The following is a 24,190-nucleotide window of genomic DNA, read 5'->3' on the forward strand; positions in this document are numbered from 1 at the left end:
CAAACGGCTATTCAAACCCCGCCACCAGCCGGCAGGCTTCGGCGAGAATTGCCCGAAGCGGAGCCTCCGCTAGCGGACCTGGCCCGCCGGCAATTGACGCGGGGCCACTTTACAGCGAGGGTAGGCTGCTGGAGTCCACTGTAATCCACCTCAGCTTTGGGGGTTGGGGAACGCTTGCTGTGCCCCTCCAAGCCTCACATTGTCAAAACCCGCGCGTGGAAACGCTCCCGGCACCTTTACACTCTCGAACACGTAAAGAACTCTGCTCCATTCATATCGCTTGATTCTATTTGTCGGTGTCATCGTCTTTTTTTTAATCAATGGCCTCCAGCATGTTCTCACTCGACGGCCACACGGCCATGGTCACTGGCGGCACGCGGGGCATCGGCCAGGCTGTCGCCGTTGGCCTGGCCGAAGCTGGTGCCGACATTATTCTCGTCCAGGTAACACGCTCCGCTGGTCCCCGGTCCTTAATTGATCTTGTCTGACAATTTGCAGCGCGATGCTAGTGTTGTCGAGACCAAAAATCTCGTCGAGGCGCTGGGTCGCAAGGCCTGGATCTACACGGCCGACATGGCCGTCCAGGAACAGGTCGCCGCCCTGACGCCCAAAATCCTCGCCGACGGCCACGAGATTCGCATCCTGGTCAACTGCGCTGGCATTCAGCGCCGACATCCCTGCGAAGAGTTCCCCGACAGCGATTTCAACGAGGTACATACCGTGCTTTCCCTACATATCAACCAGAAAAGCGATTAACACACACAGGTCATCCAAGTCAACCTCAACGCCGTCTTCACACTCTGCCGCGACGTCGGCGCTCACTTGCTACAGCTCGCGCCGTCCCCCGTCACCGGCCGCCGCGGCAGCGTCATCAACTTCGCCTCCCTGCTCACCTTCCAGGGCGGGCTGACCGTGCCGGCCTACGCGGCGTCCAAGGGCGCCGTCGGGCAACTGACCAAGAGCTTCGCCAACGAGTGGACCAGCAAGGGCATCACGGTCAACGCCATCGCGCCCGGCTACATCGAGACGGAGATGAACACGGCCCTGCTCGGCAACCCGGAGCGCCTGGCCAGCATCAGTGCCCGCATCCCTGCCGGCCGCTGGGGATCGCCCGACGATTTCAAGGGCACGGCCGTGTATCTGGCGAGCCGATCGAGCGCATATGTCAGCGGCCATGTGCTGGTGGTGGACGGCGGCTGGATGGGCCGGTAGTCTTTAAATTGGATTGATTATTTTACGACTTTAATTATTTAACGGCTTGGCAAAACTGCAGATTACATGTGTCGCCTCGCCGAATTCTTTTTGTTGATACCATCTTCGCGTATTAAATCCATCCCTTCTATACTTGCAGCTGAGTGACTATCTTTTCGAGCACATCTCCCGACTTGAGCTGTTTTGCGCTCGAACCAGTAAAGCTGACCAAAGGCGTCAGCATCGGTGAACGAATACATTTATATATGTTTCATTTTGTGTGATACAATGACGCCCCGGACCACAATTGGATTGATCTGCGTAAACCTGTCACAGGCCAAGCTATACTAGGTATTTTCGAGTCTAGATTTAAGCATTAAGCCCACCTATACTCTAATTATCTTTATTCGAGCGGCGCACGGCCGTTACCCCGTAGCACTTATGTACTGTCATTACGCCGACGCAGAAAAGAATTTGAAGCTTAATTTAAAGCTTTTATTTGTCCGCGTCCTACTTTGTCGTGACTCTCGAAACCAGGACTGCCACTGGTCTCTGCGATCCGCAGCAGCGAAATGGCAGCAAAGCTCGAGTCGCCGCCGCCGCCGGCGGACGCGGCCCCGTTCGACATTTATCCCGTGCACATGTTTGACAACTGCAAGAGCCCGCGCAGCATCATGATGCGGTGGATGTTCCGCGTCGATGCGCGGCTCGACGCAGCCAAGCTGCGCGCGGCGCTGACACAAGTCCTAGCCACGGGCGACTGGCGCAAGCTCGCCGGGCGGCTTCATTATACAGTCCGTATCTCCTTCAATCTTCATCCGGGTACACCATCTGCTAACTGGCCCATGTAGGAGACTGGTCGGCTCGAGATCCACGTCCCGCACACCTTCACAGAGCAGGACCCTCCCTTCACCTACACCCATAACGACCATCCCACCGAAGCATTCGACGACAACGAAGCGCGGCGCACATTTCCCACCGCTGCCGCCGCAGGGCCGCACGTATACCCACAAAGCCCCCGCACCAACGAGTCCATATTTGCCGCCGGCAGCCCCAAGACATTCGAGGAGCACGTCGCGCGCGGCCTGCCGCAGCTCGGGCTGCACATCACCACATTCAAAGACGCGACCCTGGTTGAGCTGACGTGGCCGCACACGGTCATGGACGCCACCGGCCAGCGGGAGCTGCTGGCCGCGTGGTCGCTGGCGCTCGCGGGCCGCGCGCGCTCCATCAGGCCGCTGGCCGGCGCGCGCGCCGACGTGGCGTGGGCCGTCGCCGAGGAACGCACCGCGGCGCAGCTGGGCCCTGATGCGCTGCGCGACCGCGAGCTGCTCGGCCTCGGCAGGGTGCTCTTCCTCGGGCGCTTCGTGTGGCGCATGCTGACGGGCGGCCGCGCGGACTGGCGCGTGTTCCGCCTCCCGCGGACGGTGCTCGGCCGGTGGCGGCGCGACGGCCTCGCGCAGCCTCCCCGGGACCCTGCGACCGGCGCGCCGCCGTTTGTCAGCGACGGCGACTTGATATGTGCGTGGCTGGTGCGCCTGACGGCCGCTGGTGGATGGGGCCCGCGCACGCGCTACGTCGTCGCCGGGTCCGTCAACTGCCGCGGGCGCATCCCGGCGCTCGCCGGCGGCGTGTACGTGCAGAACCTGCTGGGGCTGTACTTTGCCGACATCCCGGCGGCGGCTGTCGCGGGGCCTGGGGCGTCGTCGCTCGCGCGCATCGCGCTCGCGCACCGGCAGCAAGTGGCGCTGCAGACGACGGAGGACCAGCTTCGGCACCATTTCCGGCGGCGGCGCGCGGCGGCCGAGGCGCAGCAGGATCCGGCCGTGCCGCTGTACTGCCGCGCGGACGACGTGCTCGTCATGTGCAATAACCTGTCGGGGCTGCGGATCGGCGCGGCGGCGGATTTCGGGCCCGCGGTGGTGGCGGCGGCGGGCGCGGAAGGGCCCGCGTCGGGGCGCGTGGTGGGCCATTACTATCTGTCGAGCGATGAGGGGAACAGGCCGATGCCGTATTTTGTCTGCTTGGATCAGGACGAGGATGGGTATTGGATACGGGGCAACGCGTCGCCGCAGACGTGGGTGAGAATTCTCGAGGACATTGGTGTGCAAGGCGCAGATGGGTGAGGAGAGAAAACTGCCTACTACGGATGCTGGTCTACACGACAGGGTGGGATGTGAAGTCGGGGTGGGCATCGTCGATAATGCATGTCGGCACAGAGGCTTCGTACGGCCTGTTAGCGCACAAGTACGAGAGACCTTGGAAGCGCAATGTCGCGCACCTGAACCGCGTCAATTTGCAGACTTTGGCAACGGGTGTTGAGATGATTCATACTCTGATCCTACAAATTACAGGGTTCGCTTTTACCAGCAGTTTAAATATAATACAGGAGCACTTACTCTGTACGTCTAAGACATTTGCGGCTGATGCCCCTCATCCGAGCCTTACACTAACTACCCTATGTATTTAGGCTATACCATGTGCACAACAACCGCGGCCACATCTCCCTGCCTCCCTGTCTCGCTCTCCTCCTTTCCCCCTCTTCTTCTCTTCTACCTCTTCCTAGTTATTCCATCTCATCATACGCATCGCATCTCACCAACTATACCCTCACCATGCCGCAGCCCTCTCACCCGTGGCGCGCCACCCAGCCGCTCAAGGCCCTCTGCATCGCCTTCTACTACCTCTCGACGCCGCCGTACCTCATCTACCTGCTCCTCAAGTACTCTCTGCTGCGGCGCCTGCGCCCACACCCGGGCCTAGGCCTGCAGGCCAACGTCAGCCACCCCATCGTGCGCTCGCTGTTCAACATCATCACGCGCACGCGGTCCCCGCGCCTCGTCGCCGAGCGGCTGCCCAAGGACCGGACGCGCGTCACGTCCGTACCCGTGCCGGCCGCCACGCTCTTCACCGGCGTTCTCGCCGCCTCCCCCTCTGTGCAGCCCGCGCCCCTGAAAGCGCTCTGGTTCCCCAACGCGCCCGCCGCCGACGCCGCCGCTGCCGACCTCGCGCAGGAGACGGTGGTGCTGCACCTGCCGGGCGGCGGCTTCGTCGTCGAGGTCGGGCACGAGGCGTTTGGGCGGAAAGCGGCCGACGCGATGCTGCACGGCGGGCAGGCGGCGCGGCTGGTGTGGGCGCAGTACCGGCTCGCGAGCACGCGCGGGCAGGGCTTCCCGGCGGCGATCCAGGACGCCGTGTCGTTTTACGCGCACGTGCTGGCGCTCGGGTACGACGCGCGCAACGTGGTGCTGTCGGGCGACTCGGCGGGCGGCAACGCGGCGCTCGCGCTGCTGCGGTACCTCGAGGCCAGCAGGGTGCTGCCGCTGCCGCGCGGCGTCATGGCGTGGTCGCCGTGGGTCGAGGTGACGCCGCGCGCCGGCCGCGACTTTGCCGCGACAGGGGCTGCCGCGGCCGGCGACATCATCACGCCCGAGTTCCTGCAATGGGGCGCCGACGCGTACCTGCCGGGCGCGCTCACGGACGAGGTCGCCGGATACGTGTCGCCGCTCAACCGCCCGTTTGAGACGCGCGTGCCCGTGTTCTTGCACGCCGGCGAGGCCGAGGGCTTCTGCCCGACGGTGAGGCGCTTCGCTGAGCAGATGGAGGAGATGAATGGGAGTGCGCGCGTGCGCTTCCACGGCACGCCGCTCGCGGTGCACGATCTTTTGCTGGTGTGGGAGGGGCAGGGCATGCGCAAGGAGGTGGAGGCGGCGGTGCGTGATGCGTGGGAGACTGTGGGCGCGTGAGGGCATGTTGATGACTATGAGGTTGGAATTATATAACTAGACGAGAGAGAGCTGGTCCAGAGTGGGAGGTGTTGACAATGATGCTGGAACTGCATGTTCTCTCGATAGTGCTTAGGATGTTCGTGCGAACAAAGACGCTACGTATTGATGATGGTCTGGTTATGTCTCATTCCAAACGCGCAAGTCTTGCATCTTTTTGTTTTTATTTTCGGCGAGTTTAGTGTTTTGGTGCTGTTTTCATCATCTGCGCCAGCTCCCTCTTTGGCCGTCGTCGGCTCCGCAGCCTCGGATGTTCTGCCATCCGATACACGTGCACGTCACTTCAGGCGCCACCTGAGCATCAAAATAAAACCCAACCTTTTCCATTGACCCCTAACGTCCCATACAGAATCCAGTCGAAACCCAAACAGACCAGCATCGCTCGTGGTACATCATAAGCAATCGCGTGCAAGTCCCGGGTACGACACCCCACGTTTTTGAGTAATAGCAGTAGTAAGCTGACAGGATGGAAACATGTGACGCGCCTCAACTCCTGTGACCAGAAGAAAACAAAGGACAGAGAAAATAGACTAAAAAAATGCTCGTAGTGCAGACGTCGTGATTCAACTTTCGGAAACCGTCATATCGTACAATAATCCCTTCTACTTGCGACCGAGGATGGACTGCTTCTTGCCGGTGCTGGAAGCGCTGAGGGCTCGCTTGCGGCGGACGGGCACGCCTTGGGCCTCGTTGCCTCCCTTGGCGCGGACTCTGCCGTGGTGTTAGAAAGAAGGAATTTTTCTCTCTTTTTTCTCTTGGCAAAAACTAGACGAGATGTGTATGCGCTTCGACGCACAGGTGGCCAGCTCAATAAAGCAAAGGGAAAATACTTACTCGGACTGCAACTTGGCAATACGAATGCGAGTGAGGATACGGTGCATCTCGTCCATGGCGAATGAATTTTGAAGGGGGAAGAGGAGCAGGTAAAATGTAGGTAGGAAGAGAGAGTAATAATTATTAAAATGTGTAAAAAGTACGACTTGATCAGCCACTCCCGCGAGCAAAAGGGGAGGCGCCGGGTCCTTTTGAGCAAAACATCAGCACACTCAAGCAAGCATCACATGCTTCTCTACTTATAACGTTAGTGTGCCAAGTTGACACGAATCTTGACTGTATGTAATATTGCAAAGTGGCGACGTAGTTAGCGCCGCACCATGACACCCCCCCCAGCGTCCACTTCCTGGGCGGCGTTCACCTAAAGTGTGTCCCGTTTTCCCATTTGTTACGACGTCGGAAAGTAAGAAGAGCAAACGACTCATTCCAGAGGCTCATTGTAACCCCCCTTGTTTGTCAGAGCTTGCGGTATGAACCTAGACCGTGCGCCTCGCGTCCGTGCCTCTTCGACGCAAGTGCTGCCACACACCCCTCTCCGCCTCCGTCGTTTCTGCAAGCCCTTTTTCTGGTTTCCCCCTCTCCCCCGCAAATGAAACTCGGGTCTCTTTGACGCTAAACCAGGGCCGGTAGGGACCGGCGAGCCACCGGGGGAGCGTCGCCATTGCGGGATGCGGGGGTTGACTCCATATTGGGGAGCGGCCCGCGTGATGACGAGGGAAAATCGATAAATTTTTGCGCATCTGCGTGCTTTGCGCCAAATAGATCCATCGTATTGCGGCACTTATTGCCCCATTGCAAGATGGCGTGCATGCTATCTGAGTATTTACTGTGGCATCATGGCTGCATGTGGCTGACGTCCGTTGTACAAGTTGAATGCAAATCGCTTGACTCGTGCTGTCACGGAACAAACCATTGTTAGACACCGGCATCAGCGTGAGCTTCAGCTGCGGGGTCTACCCGGTATTCCAGCGTGTGCTCGTCCGGATCCCAGGCCAGCACCCTCGTCTGCGTCTCGGCCATTTTCCTCTCCACAAACGAGTCCATGGCCGCGCGGGTCTTCTCATCCAGCAGCCCGAGCCTGCGTCTCCAAGCATCGCCCGCGTCGTCCGGCCCGCCCTCGAGCGGACCAAAGAACCGCGCGTCAAGCTCCTTCCAGTACACGCAGTCAAACGCGAAACCCTTGCGCGCCGCGTACACGGTCCAAAACTCGCCGTTGGCCCAGCTCGCGCCCATCCTGCCCGACAGGCGCTGGTCCTCGGTCAGCCTGCCCGCGGCCATGCAGGCATCCTCCTCCGCGGCCATGGCTGCCAGGAAGACGGGCAGCCGCTCGTTGTACGCCGCGGTCCAGCTGTCGAGGCCCGCGCGCCACTCCTCGGGCTGCTCCAGCAGCAGCCACCAGGGCGGCGCAAAGGAAAACTCGCTGGGCGCGGCGTAGCTAAACTCCCAGTCGATCACGGCCACGATCTGGTAGTTGCGGTCGAGCAGGATGTTGGACGGCCGCAGATCGTCGCACCAGAGCTTAAAGGGCCCGCCGTCATGCGTGGCCGGCAGTAGTCGCTTCTCGCCAGCGAGCTTGCGGAAGAGATGGCGCGCAATGTACTTCTTCTCGCCGTCGGCCCTCGAGCTCACGACGTCGTTGCGCTGCGCCGCGAGATGGTCCATGTGCAAGGTGGCCAGGCTTTCGAGGTACTCGGACGAGCTGCGGAAAACCGTCGTCGGCAGTTTACTCTGCGGAAATGTGCCGATCCGGACCAACTCATTCATCGGGAGTGACAATGGCCGGCGCGTCACGTCCCATTTCCACTCTTCTGTTTCTTCAAGGGCACCTATCAATGGAAACTCCAACTTGGAAAGCTGAAGGAGGATTTTTGCCATCTGCCCGTACAAAGACTCCAGTAATGCCTTGTCCACATCTGGATTCAGTATAGGCCGGTCGTCTCTTGTGAGACCAGGGGTGTTGAGCGCGTCAATCATGTCCATGGCATGGTTCACATACTCCATAATAATAAAGGGACCGATATTGAGCGGGCTCTCCTCCCGAGTACCCCAGTGATGAACAAAGGGAACCGGAATGGTCGTGTTGTCCTGGATGAACCTCATTGTTGCTACCTCCTGCTTGATCTTCTCCTCTGGAAACATGGTTGCGCCGGGCTTCGTAAAGCGTATCACGGCGGAGCCGCCATCCATAAACTTCATCCTAAACAGCGCGTTGAAGCCGCCCGCCTTTGGCTCGCAAAGCTCCGTGGGCACGCCCTGTCGGTGTTTAGCAACGAAATGACCAATGGCCCTGAGGGTTGATTCCTCGAATAGGGAGTGGCGCCAGACGCGCTCAACGCGCTCGCTCTCTTCCCAGGCGACATCGTCGCCTCTCATCACCATATTGTCAAGCTGCTAGTTTTGTTCTTTGCAACAAGTGAGGGGAACAGCAATGGGTACGCAGGCAAAATGTTTGAAATGGATGGAAGGAACGGAAGGGGGGGGTAACTACCTGTGTTGTTTGCCTTGGGCGCTTAATAACAGGGGGGGACTGCAAGTCAGATCCACTCTGACCTCTGACGAAACTGATTCGACACGTCCTACGGCGCTTATTAATGCCTCTTGGCGTCAGACGGACGAGGGGACATTGGATGCTCAGTGCCCCAACATCCCAACAGATGACTTGCTCTAGACATGGAATAGATATACTCTGTTCCTCTTGAATGAACCAGAGACCATTTAACAATCAATGTATTAAGAAAAGTGTAAGAGAAATAGTGTCAGTAGACAGTGGTAGTAGAGAAACGAAAGAAGAAAGAAGAAAGAAACCCGCACTCTATCGGCAAACATCATGAACACCACCCACCATCAGCACCGCCTGCCCATCGCGCCCCCGCGTCATTTACCCCTAAAAGTCTTCCGAACGAGATAAAGATACTGTCCATAAATAAAGAAAAAGAAAAAGAACCTCACTTGGAGCCGTAGCTCCTGTAGTTGTTCATCTGCCGCCATCTGTTCTGCTGCGCAGACTGTCCAGCCCTGTTCAGGAGAGTCTCCTCGGCCGCCGAAGGAAGACGGATCGCCGCCGGCCCCTTGCAGCTAGAACCGACGCGCTGGGCCTGCATAGCTCTGCCGTACGCCGAAGACGGCTGCCCGCTGCCCTGGCCAGTTCCGGTCCGCTTGTTGGATGGCATGGCGGCGGTCGCGTGCGCTCAGGAGTCTGAAAGGGCCGGGTCGGCGCGGGTGGTGAAGGACGCCGGAAGACAAAGGCAAGCTGTCATGAGCTTGAGAGGTTGAGGAGGTGGTACTGTATGTGTATGTAGTGGAAGTTGTTGGTGAGAGGCCTGACATACCACAGGGCGGATGAGGGAAGACAGCAGCTTTTTGTCCTTGCATGGCTACTAGCTAGAGTCAGCTCTGTAAGTGTAGATGGTACTGAATCAGAGTGAACATGGATCTGACTCCAAAAGTGGCCGACAAAGAATCGGCACCCGCAAATGTTGGCGATTGAGTGATGTTGCACGTCGATCGCCATCTACGAGGCAAGAAGAGCGTGTGCCCAAGTGGTCAATAGCTGGAAATCGAGACTTCTCCCACAATTTGACAATGAAACTGATTCACAGAGCGGATGGCCCACAACGAGGTCATACGTGAATCTGTAGGGGCCAGGATGAGAGTTGAGGTTCGACGAACTCCGTTTGGCGTCCCTGGGCGACTGTCGGGCGGATCCTGCATCAACGCAGAGTGACGGGCATGATGTGCTGAATAAGTCGGCGGCGCGTCAGAGTATCGACTGCTCTTTGTGTTGGTGAGGGCCAATTGTAGCACGGTGAATCCGCCGTGGCGGGTGCTTGCGGCCTGAGATTGAGGACAAAGGATGCCGGATGCAGCATCGATCCGGCTCTTTCACAGACCAAGTCCAAGGGATTTTGACGTGATTCATTGGACTTGTTCTGCTGCCATATCAGTCACAGAGAGTACTCCCAGGTCCGGTTGCTCACTATAAAACATCTGCTGCCTCGCCTCTATAATCCGCATAAAATCCCCTCCCGCCATCGGATGTGCCATCAGCCGCTGCGTCTCCCGCGCCACACCCATCATCTTACACAACCGCACGCACGCGCGATCCTGCCGCCGCACTGCCTCCTTCCGCACCCACCCCCCATAACCGCGCTTGTTGGCACCCTGGCGCGCTCCGAACCGCGGCGTGCCAACGCCACGGCGCCCAGTCGGGCTGCTGGGTGCCGAGCGCGTGCATGGCTTCGAGGGTGTCTTGCTGTTGTGTGAGCAGGGAGTGCTCGATGTTGATACTGATTCATAATGTGCTTGTTGTATGCAGTTGCCGCTGGTACTAAGACTCGACTGCCGACTTGACTGCGTTGACCAGACTCTGCTTCGACGGGACCATGGCCAGCCGAGTTGTCGCATTTGTCGCGACAGACTTGTAGCCACGTTATCTGGGTTCTTGGTCTCGTGGGTCCATGGTTTGCCGATACCGCGCAGGGATCTGTAAATGGTGAGAAGCTTCCGCATCCAGTTTTGTAGGGACAAGTTGTTTGAATGCATTACAAAGTTGTATATTCACTACTCCAGAAAATTCCTAAAAACGACCGAGGTTCGCCCAACCAAAGGGGACCATTTTTCTATACATAGCGTTCGGAACACATTAAATTCTGCTTTCTGCGCCAACTGTTTCGAATCAGTTCAACTGCAAGACCAATGAAGTAAATGAGAATGCTGAAATGACGATGCGGTTATATGTGTGTCTCCGGATAGGAGCGCTAGATGCAGGCAAAACACTGGGCTATTGACCTTTGCTCTTGGGCCCTTCGTGGTAGTGGGCCATTTCGAGACCGGCGCGGCGGAAGCCGCACTTGAGATAGAAGCCCTCATTCTTCTCGCTGCAGTCGAGAATGGTCTTGTAGCAGCCGACGTTGGCGGCGACGTAGTCGAGCGCCTGGATGAGGCGGATCCCAAGCTTCTTGCCCTGCTGGTCCTCCGCAACGGCAATATCTTCAATGTGGCCGACCTTTCCGAGTGAGTGGATGCTGCACGTACTCAATTAGCAAACGCATCCCCCTCCACGATGCCCCGTGAACGGATCGACGTACAACTTGCGCTCCACAAACAGCGCGCCCGTGGCGACGACGGCGTTTTCTGTGCGGGCAGCGTCCTCGATGACCATGATGAAGTAGGACCCCGGGTGGGCCTGCATCTCGTCGTACCGGCGCTGGAAGTCGGCCTCGGCAATGTCGCCGACGGTGGTGAGGACGCGCAGACAGTCGAGGTAGCCCGAGGCGTAGTCGGAGCGGCGCAGGGCGCGCATGCGGTAGCCCGGGGGCAGGGTGGCGGCGACGTCGGCGGCGACGAGCTTGTCGGAGAAGAGCCCCGGGTCGGGCATGACGACCGGTTGGGAGTTGAGCAGGATGGCGGGCGACGACGGCATTGTGTGAATGTGGTGGGAGGAGAGAGGGCGGGTTGTTGGAGTCGCGGGGGGGTGTGGTGATGGGTTCGGGCACGCACGGCGAGGGACGATGTCGGTGTGGGAGGAGAGAGGTAATCAAGAGATGGCGCAGGTAATTTAGCAAAAACGAATGGACTGTATAGAGAGAGTTGGAGGATTAAGGATGAAAGATCAAAGCAAAAGAGACGAGCATGAAATGGCAGGGCGGCTGGGCCGTTGTCCAACTTTAGTACGAGGCCCGGTTTCGGGATAGACGCTGCAGTGGCTGTGCTTCTGGCAGGTCAGCTAAGAATAGGGTAGCGCGGATGCACACAGCTGCAAGGCTGCTGATGCCCCTAATTATTGTAGCCCCAGCAACAACTCTCCACTTTTAAGCTCAGCTGCGCCTCAGGGACCTGCCCAACCTGCTTTCAGGCTGTTCCAGCCTCTCCAGCCACTAGAAGCATCCGTCGCGCCCACGACTGGCACTAACTTATTAGCGGTCAAATGTTTATTTCTGGAAACAGTGCTCCGAATAATTTCTTATGACGTTGATCCAGGCACGAGTGATCGTATTCCTAGCAACACTGAACCTTTTTTGCTCTCCGTTTCGGAAAACGGGCCGCACAATGCCGGTCCTCTGATCCAGACACCCTGGAATATCGAAAAATGTTTTCATTGCTGCCAATTACAGCCAGAAGACAGACAGCCTTAGGTACCATGTACTACCTAGGTGTACCTAACCTATAGCCCGGCTACTGTACTGAGGAAGCTGGTTGTAAGTGGTTACCAGCTTGGCAGCTCAACACCTCCGCAGTACCACTTTCTTGAAAATACGCGCACGCTCACCGATCTCCTGACCGCATGTAGGAATGTTCCCTCAGGGGTGGTCGTGTGCTACCTACCACTTGGTGCTGCCTGTTAGCGAGTAACACGCCAGAAAGTGGCGACAAACGACTCCATCGCAATCGTCTCTGTGCTAACTACTCTGTAGATCAGTGCTAAAAATGCTAGTGCGATAATAGCCGCGTGGTTTCATTCAAGAAGAGATTAACTTGTCAAAAGTATAATTAAACGCTGCATTCCAGCGATCCTGATTCATAATAGATGCATGCCTGCACAACCACGTGTGTTTTGCCCTTTCGATTGCTAGCGCACCCACCGTACATGCACAGTGCGCTTACTGTGGTGGTACTGTATTGGCAGCTGCAACTCGAATTTACAAACTGGCAAGCCCGTCACCCAACGCAAGCTCCCGCTCTACAACTCTACAAAATCTGCAAAAACTTGATACCCATCATCCCCATCATCCCCATCCATCTTCATCTCATCTTCAAGATGCAATCTTGCGGCGCGTGCCGACAGGTACCGTTGTGGGTGCCTGTTGGCGCCACTGCATTCTCTATGCCGCGCCATGGTAGTGTTTTCACATGCTTGCCTCCCTTTTTGATTGGGCAAATAACAACATTTCCATACTTTCGACGCACCCGACTCGCATAATTCGCCACGTTCCTGGCTTCCTGCTAATCTCTTTTACCATTTGACGTGACTTGTTTCATTTTTGATCTTCTTTGCTTTCACCATTTTGTCCCATCTTCTTACCCCGGCCCAACTTCTCTCATTCAACATCTGCGCCCATGACATGGCCAATACCACCTAGCCGGTACAACGCATTTACAGTCTCACCTCGCACCCATGGCCCGCGATGAACTACCAGCCCACAAGCCCGGTCCGACACTGCTTCCAGGACCGATAGCGTCGACTGTCAGTCTCGCGGCGCGCTCAACATCCCTTGCCATTCGCCTCGGGTCTTTCGTCGGTGGATATGGACTCGACGCTGCGCGTTTCACAACTTTGTCCAGTCTGGAGCTGGCCCGCGGCCTGGTCGAGGTCGTCCTCACACGCGCCGGAAAAGACACGCTGGACCATGCAAAGAGCAGCCTGGCTGCTGCAGACGCCGAAAATGTACTTGAACGCAGCTTGGAGGGTCTTCACTACGCAGTCATTCAAGTCGCCTTTTGGACCTCAGCCAGCTTTCGCTTGACCGGAACCACTCTCTCCTTGGCCTCAGGCTCGTCGCAACTTCTCCTTTCGTCCTTAGATAAGCTCCTTGGATCGACAGACTCTTCTCGTGCTGTTGCCAGCATCATAACTCTCATACGCCGCGAGTTCCGCAACCCGGTGACGGGCACCAAGGGTGAGCGCGTCGGCGTCCTCGACTTGATGCTGGCTCTCAGTGCCCTGGCATATCTGCAACAAGCCTGTCGCAAGTTGCCCGAGGAAGAGGCCCGCAAAAAATCCTTTGAAGAGGTCATTTGGGATGTAGTTGTGCTCAACGATGGCGACCGCGTTGACGTTGACGAGAAAACGGCTCTGCAGCGCGGCTATGCGCCAGCGTTTGGCCAAGATGCCTCTAGGCGAGACTCTTCAGACGACGAGGAAGCTTTGGCGCACTTGAAGAGTCACGTCGCAAAGTCTCTCCCACCCGAAGCAAAGGTGACCATTTCCAACTCTGTTACAACCGTGCAGACCATTACAGTCGAAGTGGAAGGGTGTCTGCCCATTTTACCGACTCCTCTAGGGGCCGAGATCATTGAGACTACTACGCCAGTCTCTAAATCGAAACGGCTTTCCTATCCAGGACACGACAACGATGGTCCTTATCGAGTCGTTTACAGAATAGAACGCGATAAATTTCGCGCCATGACTCTGCAGGGAGGCGATGAGGCAGAAACGGGCTCCATCCTTGGCGAAGTTGAGAGCGACAAAGATTCTCCTTCTACGCCAATGCAATACGATCCAGCGACTGGCATATTTGTGCCCGTAGTAGCTCCTTCGCCTCCCCCAAAAGCTGCCGAAAGCCCCAAGCCAGAATCACCACCAGTTTCTCCCGACGCTGAAAAGGAGAACCAGATACCAAAGATCACCGAAACACGCAAGGCCGAGCCTACTGCAAACCAAAAACGGCAGAGACAGCCTGCTCCTACAGCGGTGCTGGGGAAAGCAACCTCGCCAACGACCAGAAAGCCCGTTTCCAAAAAGAAGGCAGACAGCGTCGGCCGCTCCGCAGACAAGAAGCCAGGACTAAAGCAGGTTTTCAAAGACGGAAGCCAGTCCATCTCCAACATGTGGAACAAAGACGGCAACGAAAATGTCCCAAGACCAAAGCAAGGAATTACTACCAGCAGTCGTGCTGAGTCTTCCCAAAAAGTCACGGCACTGCACAATCGTCCCACCAAAGCCTCACAGGAACGGTCCATTGCCAACCGAAGGTCGCTCGTAACCCCAGAGCCATTGCGTCGAAGCTCTTCTCGTACCAGCTATATTTCGCTTGCCGACAGAAGACAGACCATATCATCCCAGGGCGGCTACCCAGTCATCAAGGGCGGGATGGCGCCATCCTCGCCAACTTTTATAAAACATGATTCGCCACTACCGCAGGAATCTGCTATTCGATCGCGGCGAGGCTCACTTCTCAGTGCCAATACTCCGGCTTCCCCAATGCGAGGTCACCGACGCAGCGGATCGCACGCGCCCAGCATATACAGCCTCGGAACAAACGATTCGCAAACGTCTCTTGTTCTGTCTTCGTACTATAAAAAGAGCACTTACAACGCCGCAGACGCCTTGCACACCCTGCGCAAAGAAGGTTTCGTGGACGGCACATTCCCAGAAGGTCACCTGCTACCCAACATTACCAGATATATGCGCTTTTCATCCGCCTGCTACGGATCTCATTTTCTCAAGTTTCTGGGCATCTCCAATGACATGCCGAAATTGACGAGCTGGGATGGAACACATGAAGATGTGCGCCATTTTGCTCATCACACCGAGTCCAACGCCGGAAATATCCTCCTCGCGTCGTTCGTTGATCTCCAGGGAGGAACTGACTCGACTGGGGCTACTGGCACTGGCGTGCCTCTCGTTCACTACATTTCTCTCGATCACGAAGCCAAAGCTGTCGTTCTGGCCTGCCGCGGCACACTGGGTTTCGAAGATGTCCTGGCTGACATGACTTGCGACTACGACAACCTTGTCTGGAAGAAACGCTCGTATAAAGTGCACAAGGGCGTGCATGCGTCCGCACGTCGCCTCCTCTACGGTGACGACGGTCGCGTCTTGGTCACCCTCAAAGAAGCACTAGCTGAATTCCCCGACTATGGCCTAGTACTTTGCGGTCACTCCCTCGGAGGCGCTGTAACAGCTCTCCTTGGTGTCATGCTAGCTGAAGCAAATCCAAACGGCCCAGGCTTTGTCACCGCCCCCGAGGCCGCGTTCAAAAAGATGCTCAGCGATGGGACTTGCCAAGACCACAAGCACGGGAACACCTTTATCCCAGCCGGACGCCGCATCCACGTCTACGCCTACGGCTCGCCCGGTGTCATGTCCCCAAAGCTCCGCAAAATCACCCGCGGTCTCATCACCACCGTCGTGCACGGGGATGATCTTGTCCCGCATCTCTCCCTCGGCATCCTGCACGACTTTCAAGCTCTCTCATTCGCCTTCAAGGACAAGGAGAACGCGACCAAGGCCGATCTCCGCAGACGGATGTGGGCTGCGTTCCAAAACAGCCTGTCTGACGCGTGGCACAGTGGCAACGAGGCCCGAGAGGTCCCCGGCAACGACGACGACAAGTGGATGCTCCCGGCGCTGGCGGCGCTGCGCGACAACTTTACGTGCGACCGACTCGTGCCGCCAGGTGAGGTGTTTGTGATTGAGAGCTACCCCGTGCTCCGGCGCGAGGCGTTTCTGCTCAACGGCGAGGGCCTTCTTGGACGACCAGCGACCCGAGTCATCTTGAAGTATGTGCGCGACGTGGAAACGCGCTTCCTGGAGCCACGTTTCGGCACGAGCATGTTGACGGATCATAGCCCGGCGAATTATGAGAATGCCTTGAATAAGATGAGATTGGGCGTTGTGGACTGAATGAATGATGATATATTTATACGACATGAGCGTTTAATTTGACCGATACCATATATACAATCTTTTTCCAATAGTACATTTTTATACATGACCGTTTTCATTGTTAGAAATCCTGAACACCAGTCTCCCCTTGCAACGGCGCCTTGTCGTCGGCCCGCGTCGGCCGCTCGTCATCAAACCACTGTTGCTCAGCCTCCATCCTCGCCAGGTCGTCATACGCCTCATTTCCATCCACGTGCTCGTAGTCAAAGTCTTCATCCCGGCCGTGGACGAAGCGATGGGTCAAAAACAGCCGCCACAGGTCTCGGCCGTGCGCTTTGTCCGCGGCCGGCTGCTCCCACATCTCATCGATGCCAGTGGGCGATGGCGGCGACGGCGCGTGCAGATGGAAGAGCTTGGTCTCGCCACGGACGAGGTCCGCTTCGAGCGTGCGGCCATAGCCTTTGGCCCGGCCTTCGGATTCGCGCTCGGTGGCGGACTGGTGCCGCCGAACGAGGCGCTCGTACAGGACGGGGTCTGTTTTAGCGGGCAAAAGAAGTGTGAATCGAAGGAGGTCAAGCGAAACGGAGAGTACAGTTCATGGGTTAGTACGCACCGGCTAGCTCGTGCTCGATGCTATCAAAGTAGGCGGGGTGGCGGAGGAGGTACTCGCGCCGGCGGTTCTGGATCTGCACTTGCGCGCTGTGGGTGGCGGACTTGTGGTGTCGCGGCACGGGCTTTTCTGCGGTGGGCTGTATGGGGTCGGTAGTGGGAAGCGAGGTGTCGGCAATTGATGAGGGCATGACGATGGCTACTGTGTGAGGTGAGGTGATGTTGATGGGCAGCGGTGGGTGGATGAAGGTGGGGGACGGTGGGGGAACCCGATAAGTTGTGCCAAGTGATGAACGGAGCCATTGTTATGGAGTCGGAAAGGACATTCGCACAAGTAACTAAATTTGCAGGAAAACAGTAAAAGAAAATTGTCAGTTCTAGAGGAATATTCCTTTCAATTTTCTTCGCCTGGTCACCTCGCTAGCCTTGTGGCTTTGTTTGCAGCAAAGACTGGTTACTGCCTACCCTAAAGAAACGACGCTGTGGAACTGAATCTGGCGGAAAAACACACCACCATGATGGTTAGCCACACTCCGGCGCGACTGCCGAGTGCGTTCTTTACCGGACCTTGTTTCACATCCTACAATAGCTGCCTGCCTTCTCGCATCCATCCGACGTCGCTATCTTGTCGCTCCTAGATTGTTTACCGCCCCCCTTCCATCCCATCGAGCAAGGTGAGCAAGAGCAAGCAAGGTGTAAGTGAGGAGTAAAAAGTGCAACCCCTCCTCGCCTCCTGCACGCCGGGCGTTTTCTCGGACAGCCACCATTTCATTTTTTTTTGTCAAACCATACACGCACTGAGCCATCCATACATTTCATCATCGGGACCAGACAACGAAAAACACGCAGGGTGCTTCCGAAACCCTTTCTTGTTGCTTTCGATATGGCTGAGCCTGCCAGTGCCCACGTGCAAATGATGCAGAAACGACTGCACGCGGCCGCTTCCCAGCTCGAGACCCGGTACAAGGACATGCCGCATATGCTCAACCAGGTTGCCGACGCAAAGCTGTGCGTGCAGGAATATATTGCCGCGTACGACGAGGGCAAGCCCTTCTTTCCGCGGGACATGATGGCGAGCTTGGATCAGCAGATTGATGCGCTGCGTCGGCGGGACGCGGCAGAGACGGACGACGACGCCATCGTCACGCTCACGGATGTGACTGGGCGCAGTGGTAGCTGGCCGCTGAAGCCTCCAGGCGGTTGTTCAGAGGAAATGTCGGTGTAAGTGGCAATCTTGTTACAAAATCGGCAGTTCTGCTCCCCCAAAGGAACCAGAGTTTGGCTACATTTTTGACCATTGGTCCATGTTCTGACACAGACAAACACACAATCTTTTAGCGACACCTACATTATCCTCTACAATACCCACCAGAAAATGACGCACATGTCGGTCAAGTTCCCCGAAAACATGCTCGGGTCCAACGTCCCCGTGCAGCTCGGCTGGACCCGCGCCGGGACGCCCTCTGGGTGGCCGCTCGATGACCTCGCGGACGTTTTCCGGACGCACCAGGCCTCCTGGCTCGCAAGCGCCGACTGCGCGTCCCTCGTCGACATCCTAGCCGCGTCCGCCACGACGCCCATTCGCAAGATTGTCTGCTTCGGCCTCGGCCGCCTCGACGACTGGGAGAAGCGAACACGCGAGGACCTCGCCGACTCTACGAAACACGCGGCCGTGCAGCACGCTGCGGCGCTGACCATGGCCGAGGTGCTGGGCCGCGCGCAGGGCCTCCCTGGGGCGCTGCCCTGCTACGCGCAGGACCCCGCGTATGCGGGTGTCGAGAAGCAGCTGCTCGCGGCGTTGGGCTTTGTTGTGCTCGCGGACCCCAAGGGCTTTCTCGAGGTTGACGCCGACACTCTTGTGCTGAGCGTTGCGCCTAACGTGCCCGTTCAGCAGATTGTGGCTGATATGGGCTGGCCGGCAGCCATGGTGTGGAACACGATTGCCATGGATCGAGAGGATGAGAGTCATAGGGACTATGAACTGATCAACGACGAGCATGGTGAACTTCGCTGCTGGTGAGTTAGTCCCATTTTCCCTCCCCACCCCTGTTTTTGTTTCTGCATATACCACTGCTGTGTTTTGCTTCTTCTTTTTGTCTTGTATTCTCAACTGCTTTGCCACGGAGAATTGGTGACAAACGCACGGTACTGACCAGAAGCATAGTCCTTGGTCGACAGACGAGGGCTCGACCCGGGTCACGGAGATGGCGCGGCACTATACCTGTATTCCATTTCCGGGAGACCCTTCCACCAACAACTTTGGACAGGTAAGCATTTACCTTAGGAATAAACTGCCAGTAAACGGCAGCCATCTTGGACCGGGGAAAGAGCCAAAGTAAAGTACGCTGAACTCGAAGCGGCAATGTCTACTCGTATATATATCCAGAATAGGAGTATATTATCTCATTTTGCTTCATTCTCGGGAGAGTAGTCATTACATCCTCCACCTGCCCGTAGTTCCTTGCCACGAGGTCCTGCAAAGTATGCTATTGAAGCGGCTCTCAAGCGGCTCAGGAATTTCACAGAGCCAAATCAACTCACAGCTAATACAGAAATTGCGCTGAATCTGTATGACAGAACACAACCGATCTGGTCTTGACTTGACTGGTCTTGAGGCGGCCTCCGTGTTGAAGACTTAGGGTTAGGGTCGAAGCTGACTCCCCTCGATCACGTAATTCTGCATCGACAACGAGCAGCAGTCGCCTGTGGTATGGCCCCCCGAACAGCGGCGATCCCGATGAGCGATCAGACGGCGTCGCTGCCAATGCCCGCTCTGTGCCCGGTGGTTCCCACCCTGCGCTCAACTTGGGGTGTCAGCCTCGGGCACACGTCGTTTTATCAGCAAGGGTGGCTGTTGAGCCTGATTGGCATGACTCAAGTCTCGGATGCTTCTCAGAACGCCAACTATAGGAAGTTGAATGTGGTAGTGACCCCAACTTTGTGAGCTGCGGTGCCGAGTTATCCTCGTGGGGAGGTGGTGGTGACCCTCGATCACCAGCAGCCCTCGAGTATGCATTCATGGCCCGCCCAGTATTGATTCAAACGGTTGACAGAACGGGCTTGACCCTTGACGGTCGGCGTGGCTCAAGATGGCCTACATGAAGACGGGTTTTTTGCCTGGTCTCAAGAGAACGCGCCCTAGTTAGCCCCATGACAAGACGTCGGACAAGTCCGCCGTCTTGGCAGAACTTGGCACAAGAGATCAGTCCGGCCGAAGTGGCCAAGGCGCATTTTGGTCAACGACAAATGCGAGAGAGCGTGCGTTGGGAGCGAAATAGTCAAGTCATCGTGGCGGTGAAACAGAAAAAACGCCACGTCGCCGAGGATATAGCTCACATATTACCGGTCTTGAACTGGTCTTGACGTCCTGTTCATCCGCGCGCCGTGAGGAACGATCAGTTTATGCAGCGTTGTCTGCCTCGCGGCCAAATGTGGCGTGCACACCAAAAGTCGTCGCGTTGCATTAGCGTGCAGGAAATAGTAAACGCCCATGTATCACAGACGCGGCGCCGGCCTTCTTTTTTTTTGTTGGATTTTTTTCTGCAAAGAAAAAACATGTCAGAAATCACATTTCTTTCCCTGGCACACGGTCCCTGGATCAAGCCACGGTTGTATTACCGCACACTGGTTGGCAGAAAGGTGGTCGTTGTCTGGCGTCGCACCGCATCGCTCAACGTCGGGGAGGGCAAAGAAGGCAACCAAGGGGGCAAGTAAAGAAAGGCGCCCGCAAAAAAAGGCCTGCAGGATGCATGTTTCATCCGCACAGAGTGGCAAACTTTTTGACCTCAATCTGATTTCTCGGTCCGACAGTCTGGTCTGATGGGCCGCTGTGCGACGAGCGACGAGGGTCGACAGACGACGAAACAGACGACCGTATCCGTATCCAATATCTCTCTGAAGCTGCGCACATGCCATAAATACCCATGCTATCAAGAGCCTGAATCGAGATTGAACGGACCAGTCAGGGCGCTCTCATTGGCGCGTGTGGGCGCGCAAGGACCCTTCCGTCGCCCTGTTCAGTTGGTTGGCCCTTTGCACACCCTCATAGAGACCCTTGCACACTGGCCCGTGAATGTGATGGACTGTGTGATTCTGCCTGGAGGCGGCGCATGCAGGGGTCTCGAGTAAAACGGTCGTGGGAATTGGGCAACCCCGACTTGGCGACCAGGCTTGCGTGTTGCGTGTGTGCTGTCACTGCTGTGCGATGCTGGTCACAACCATGCCAGGCCGGAGACTCGGGATGTTTCTTTCGTTCATCGAAGCCTCTGTGAAGCTAGTTAGCTTGCCTTCTCTGACTGATAATGCGACATGTGGCACTGCATGCGCCTGCATTTCTTGTCTTTGTTGCCTTCTTTATACTTTTTACACGGCGCAGCTAAGCTGCATGGCTAGCCGAGCCCGGCTGAGTCGCGCGGGCTGTTTGTCTCCAGAGTGGCAGGCCCAATGTTTCGTTTCGTTTGGTGGCGGCTGTTTTATACTTTTGTTCTTTGACTTCATCTCATCTTCTCTTGCTTCTCTTTTTCCCTCTGTCGATTCCAACAGCAAAAAAAACATACGGCCCTTGGTCTTACAGCGAGTTCGGTCGCCTGTCATCTCGGGATGAGGCCCGGTCTGAGGTCGTGCATCAAATCCAAACTGTCCCTTCGTCGACGCAGTGCCATGTCTGGTGTTTCGAGCAGCTCATCGACGAGCGGGCCGGTCGAGGAGGAGGTCGAGGAGATTCTGTCGAGCGTGAAGCAACAACACCTACACCAAGATCAGTCACAAACAGCGCAACAACAACCCAGGAGCCAGATCGAAATCAGCAGCATCAGCCAAGCAGAGGTGCCAGCATCCAGCTCACCTTTGCCAGCAGAATCACGAACAGCAACAACGTTGGATGCCACACCATCCACCCCCCAGCCGAAGTCGACACTAGGGTTGAAGGCCGTTGAAGCTGGGGTCGAGAGTGCTAAATCTGGGCCGGAAGACGCTGGAGCTTCCGCGGCTTCCTCATCGTCAGCAGCTCGGGCCACTGAAAAGAGTGCTGTATCCACTGGGGGATCCGCTGCAAGATCCGCTGAAAGTCCCAATGTTGGGGATCCGGACTGTTCGACTTCAACGTCTTCCACTACAACATCTCTGGCGCATTCCTCTTCGCCTTCAGTGCTCGTCTCACCACCTCCTGGAGCAGCCTCTCCAGCGCCTTTATTAGCAGCCTCCCCAGCGCACCCGCCCGTTGAATCCCCCAGGCCAGGCCCTCAGTCAGCGCCCCGCTGTAGTGCCGTCGACGGCCAGATTCTCCACCACCAGCGCCTCAACCTCCAGGACCGTCTTCAGCGTCTCGCAGAGCACGATCCTCTCTACTACGATCCCGCGCTGCTCCTTTCACCATCCGCCCGCGACAAGCACAGTCCCGGCTCCCGCTTCGCCACGCCGACGCTACACAGCATCTTTGAAAACTTCAGCACCGAGCCTTTTCGCAAATTGCGGCCCCCCGAGCGCTTTCCCGGCGAGCACGGCGACCCCTACACAGATCCCCGAGTCCACCCTCTCCACGCCCCCATTTGCGGCGCCTCCTCCTCCTCAACTCCCGCAACATCACCACCACCCGCACCATCAACTTCGACGCGTAGCCGCATCAACCCGTCATTCACAGCCGCTGCTGATTCGTCCGCCACGCCACTCTCTCGTCCTCCCGCCGCGCCTCGGCGATCCAGTGGCTCCGGCCCTGCCATCCGTCAGGTCAGAACGTCCCGCAAGGCGCACTTTGTCCTCGATCCTGCCCCCGAGTTTGGCGTTCCCTCACCTCCCACCATGGCCAACTCACGCAAGATTTGGGTTCGCCGCCCCGGCGCCTCGCCTACTCTCATCACCATATCCGAGGATGATCTCGTCGACGATGTCCGTGATACTATCCTCCGCAAGTACGCCAATACCCTGGGCAAGACGTTTGACGCTCCTGATCTGCATATTCGCCTCTACCCTCGCGACCAGAAAGACCGCCTGCTGCAACCCGACGAGCACATGTGCCGCACCCTCGATAATTTCTATCCCGGAGGTCAGACGGTAGACGACGCCATTGTCATTGATATTCCCCGCAGAACACCCAAGGCCTCACCGCATCCGGCTCAACATGGACACCACTCTCAACATCAGCAGTATCACGTCCCCCATACTGCCGCCGCGATATACTACACCGACGATGGTCGACCGCTGGAGTCTGGCGAAGGCTATTTCCCTCCCGTCGGAGCTCTGCCCTCACCACATATGCCACTCGCTATGCCAGTTGGCGGTCACCAATCACACTCTATCGCCGTGATCGGAACCGGCCACCTCCCTACCATCCCATCTCCCGGAGGGCTACGCCCCCGTAGTCATCGTGAACAGCCTTCCCGCCCCCGCGTCGGTCGCACGCACACAGCTTCATCAGCCCTCAACGCAAGCCATGGTAACTACGGCCACAGTACGCACCCATTTCTACCGCATCTTGCCCATTACCGCGCTCACACAAACTCTATAGATCCTACAGGCATGCCTCCCAGCTTGATTCCCATACCAATGGTATCACCTGGCCGCGAACACATGTATGCTTCCTCCGGCCGGGTCGGCATGTCATCGCCACGGATGCTCGAAACCCGATCCTCGAGCACTCGCGCCAAACGCCGGAAGAATGTAGACTACAACGGCGGTGGCGTGGTTGCTGCGGTACCTCCAATCAGCGTACTTATTGTCGAAGACAACCCTATCAACCTGAAGCTGTTGGAAGCCTTTGTCAAACGCCTCAGGGTCCGCTGGCAAACGGCTACCAACGGACGAGAAGCTGTCAAGAAATGGCGAACGGGCGGCTTTCATTTGGTCCTGATGGACATTCAACTTCCAGTCATGAATGGTCTCGAGGCCACCCGCGAGATTCGCCGACTAGAACGAGTCAACTCGATTGGCGTCTTTTCCTCTGTGCCCACAACGCCCCAAGAGGAGCTTGCCCTCGAGCTCAATGACAAAGACCGTCTTCCAAATCGGGCGCAGTTCAAAGGACCCGTCATCATTGTGGCACTCACAGCCAGTTCACTGCAAAGCGACAGACACGAAGCCCTCGCGGCCGGCTGCAACGACTTTTTGACCAAGGTGTGTACACGTCCCTTATATCCTGTGCTTGCCCGAGCTAACTCTGCAGCCCGTCAATTTTGTCTGGCTTGAGCGAAAAGTAACGGAATGGGGCTGCATGCAGGCCCTCATCGACTTCGATGGCTGGCGTGCCTGGAAAGACTTTGCCCTTGCCGAGGAGGAAGCTAATCAGAAGGCAGCGGCTGCCAAGAACAAGGCTAAGAAATCTCGTTCTTCGCTTGCTGCCGAAATCTAGACCGAACCCTCCCACGCTGTACAAGTTGCACAGATAACTACATACAGCTGGCTACCATTTTTCGGCTCACTCCAGCAAGAATACGAACTATACGTTTTACAG

The 24,190-nt window shown here is 57.0% G+C and overlaps 7 protein-coding genes across 7 annotated transcripts; 4 read left to right on the plus strand and 3 right to left on the minus strand.

The window, feature by feature from the left end:
- Nucleotides 1-332: 332 nt before the first annotated feature.
- On the plus strand, nucleotides 333-1,212 carry CCM_06562 (2-deoxy-D-gluconate 3-dehydrogenase; the record flags this gene model as incomplete). The annotated part of the gene is made up of 3 exons (XM_006671703.1): nucleotides 333-443; nucleotides 499-711; nucleotides 766-1,212. 3 exons carry the CDS (start codon nucleotides 333-335, stop codon nucleotides 1,210-1,212), a joined length of 771 nt encoding a protein of 256 aa, XP_006671766.1.
- Nucleotides 1,213-1,763: 551 nt separating this feature from the next.
- CCM_06563 (alpha/beta hydrolase fold-3) lies at nucleotides 1,764-5,052 on the plus strand (the record flags this gene model as incomplete). The annotated part of the gene is made up of 5 exons (XM_006671704.1): nucleotides 1,764-1,985; nucleotides 2,043-3,313; nucleotides 3,360-3,506; nucleotides 3,662-4,904; nucleotides 4,978-5,052. 5 exons carry the CDS (start codon nucleotides 1,764-1,766, stop codon nucleotides 5,050-5,052), a joined length of 2,958 nt encoding a protein of 985 aa, XP_006671767.1.
- A 526-nt stretch (nucleotides 5,053-5,578) lies between these two features.
- Nucleotides 5,579-5,866, minus strand: CCM_06564 (uncharacterized protein; the record flags this gene model as incomplete). The annotated part of the gene is made up of 2 exons (XM_006671705.1): nucleotides 5,579-5,687; nucleotides 5,811-5,866. The coding sequence occupies 2 exons, from the start codon at nucleotides 5,864-5,866 to the stop codon at nucleotides 5,579-5,581; spliced, it is 165 nt and encodes a 54-aa protein (XP_006671768.1).
- Nucleotides 5,867-6,286: 420 nt separating this feature from the next.
- Nucleotides 6,287-6,472, minus strand: CCM_06565 (uncharacterized protein; the record flags this gene model as incomplete). Its single annotated transcript, XM_006671706.1, has 1 exon — nucleotides 6,287-6,472. One exon carries the CDS (start codon nucleotides 6,470-6,472, stop codon nucleotides 6,287-6,289), a length of 186 nt encoding a protein of 61 aa, XP_006671769.1.
- A 4,118-nt stretch (nucleotides 6,473-10,590) lies between these two features.
- CCM_06566 (glucosamine 6-phosphate N-acetyltransferase) lies at nucleotides 10,591-11,232 on the minus strand (the record flags this gene model as incomplete). Its single annotated transcript, XM_006671707.1, has 2 exons — nucleotides 10,591-10,834; nucleotides 10,898-11,232. The coding sequence occupies 2 exons, from the start codon at nucleotides 11,230-11,232 to the stop codon at nucleotides 10,591-10,593; spliced, it is 579 nt and encodes a 192-aa protein (XP_006671770.1).
- A 1,692-nt stretch (nucleotides 11,233-12,924) lies between these two features.
- Nucleotides 12,925-16,155, plus strand: CCM_06567 (lipase, putative; the record flags this gene model as incomplete). Its single annotated transcript, XM_006671708.1, has 1 exon — nucleotides 12,925-16,155. The coding sequence occupies one exon, from the start codon at nucleotides 12,925-12,927 to the stop codon at nucleotides 16,153-16,155; it is 3,231 nt and encodes a 1,076-aa protein (XP_006671771.1).
- Nucleotides 16,156-21,405: 5,250 nt separating this feature from the next.
- On the plus strand, nucleotides 21,406-24,088 carry CCM_06568 (response regulator; the record flags this gene model as incomplete). The annotated part of the gene is made up of 4 exons (XM_006671709.1): nucleotides 21,406-21,835; nucleotides 21,893-23,191; nucleotides 23,258-23,853; nucleotides 23,903-24,088. 4 exons carry the CDS (start codon nucleotides 21,406-21,408, stop codon nucleotides 24,086-24,088), a joined length of 2,511 nt encoding a protein of 836 aa, XP_006671772.1.
- Between the last annotated feature and the right edge of the window lie 102 nt (nucleotides 24,089-24,190).

The sequence above is a fragment of the Cordyceps militaris genome (genome assembly GCF_000225605.1).
Source record: "Cordyceps militaris CM01 unplaced genomic scaffold CCM_S00005, whole genome shotgun sequence".
Taxonomy (NCBI): domain Eukaryota; kingdom Fungi; phylum Ascomycota; class Sordariomycetes; order Hypocreales; family Cordycipitaceae; genus Cordyceps; species Cordyceps militaris.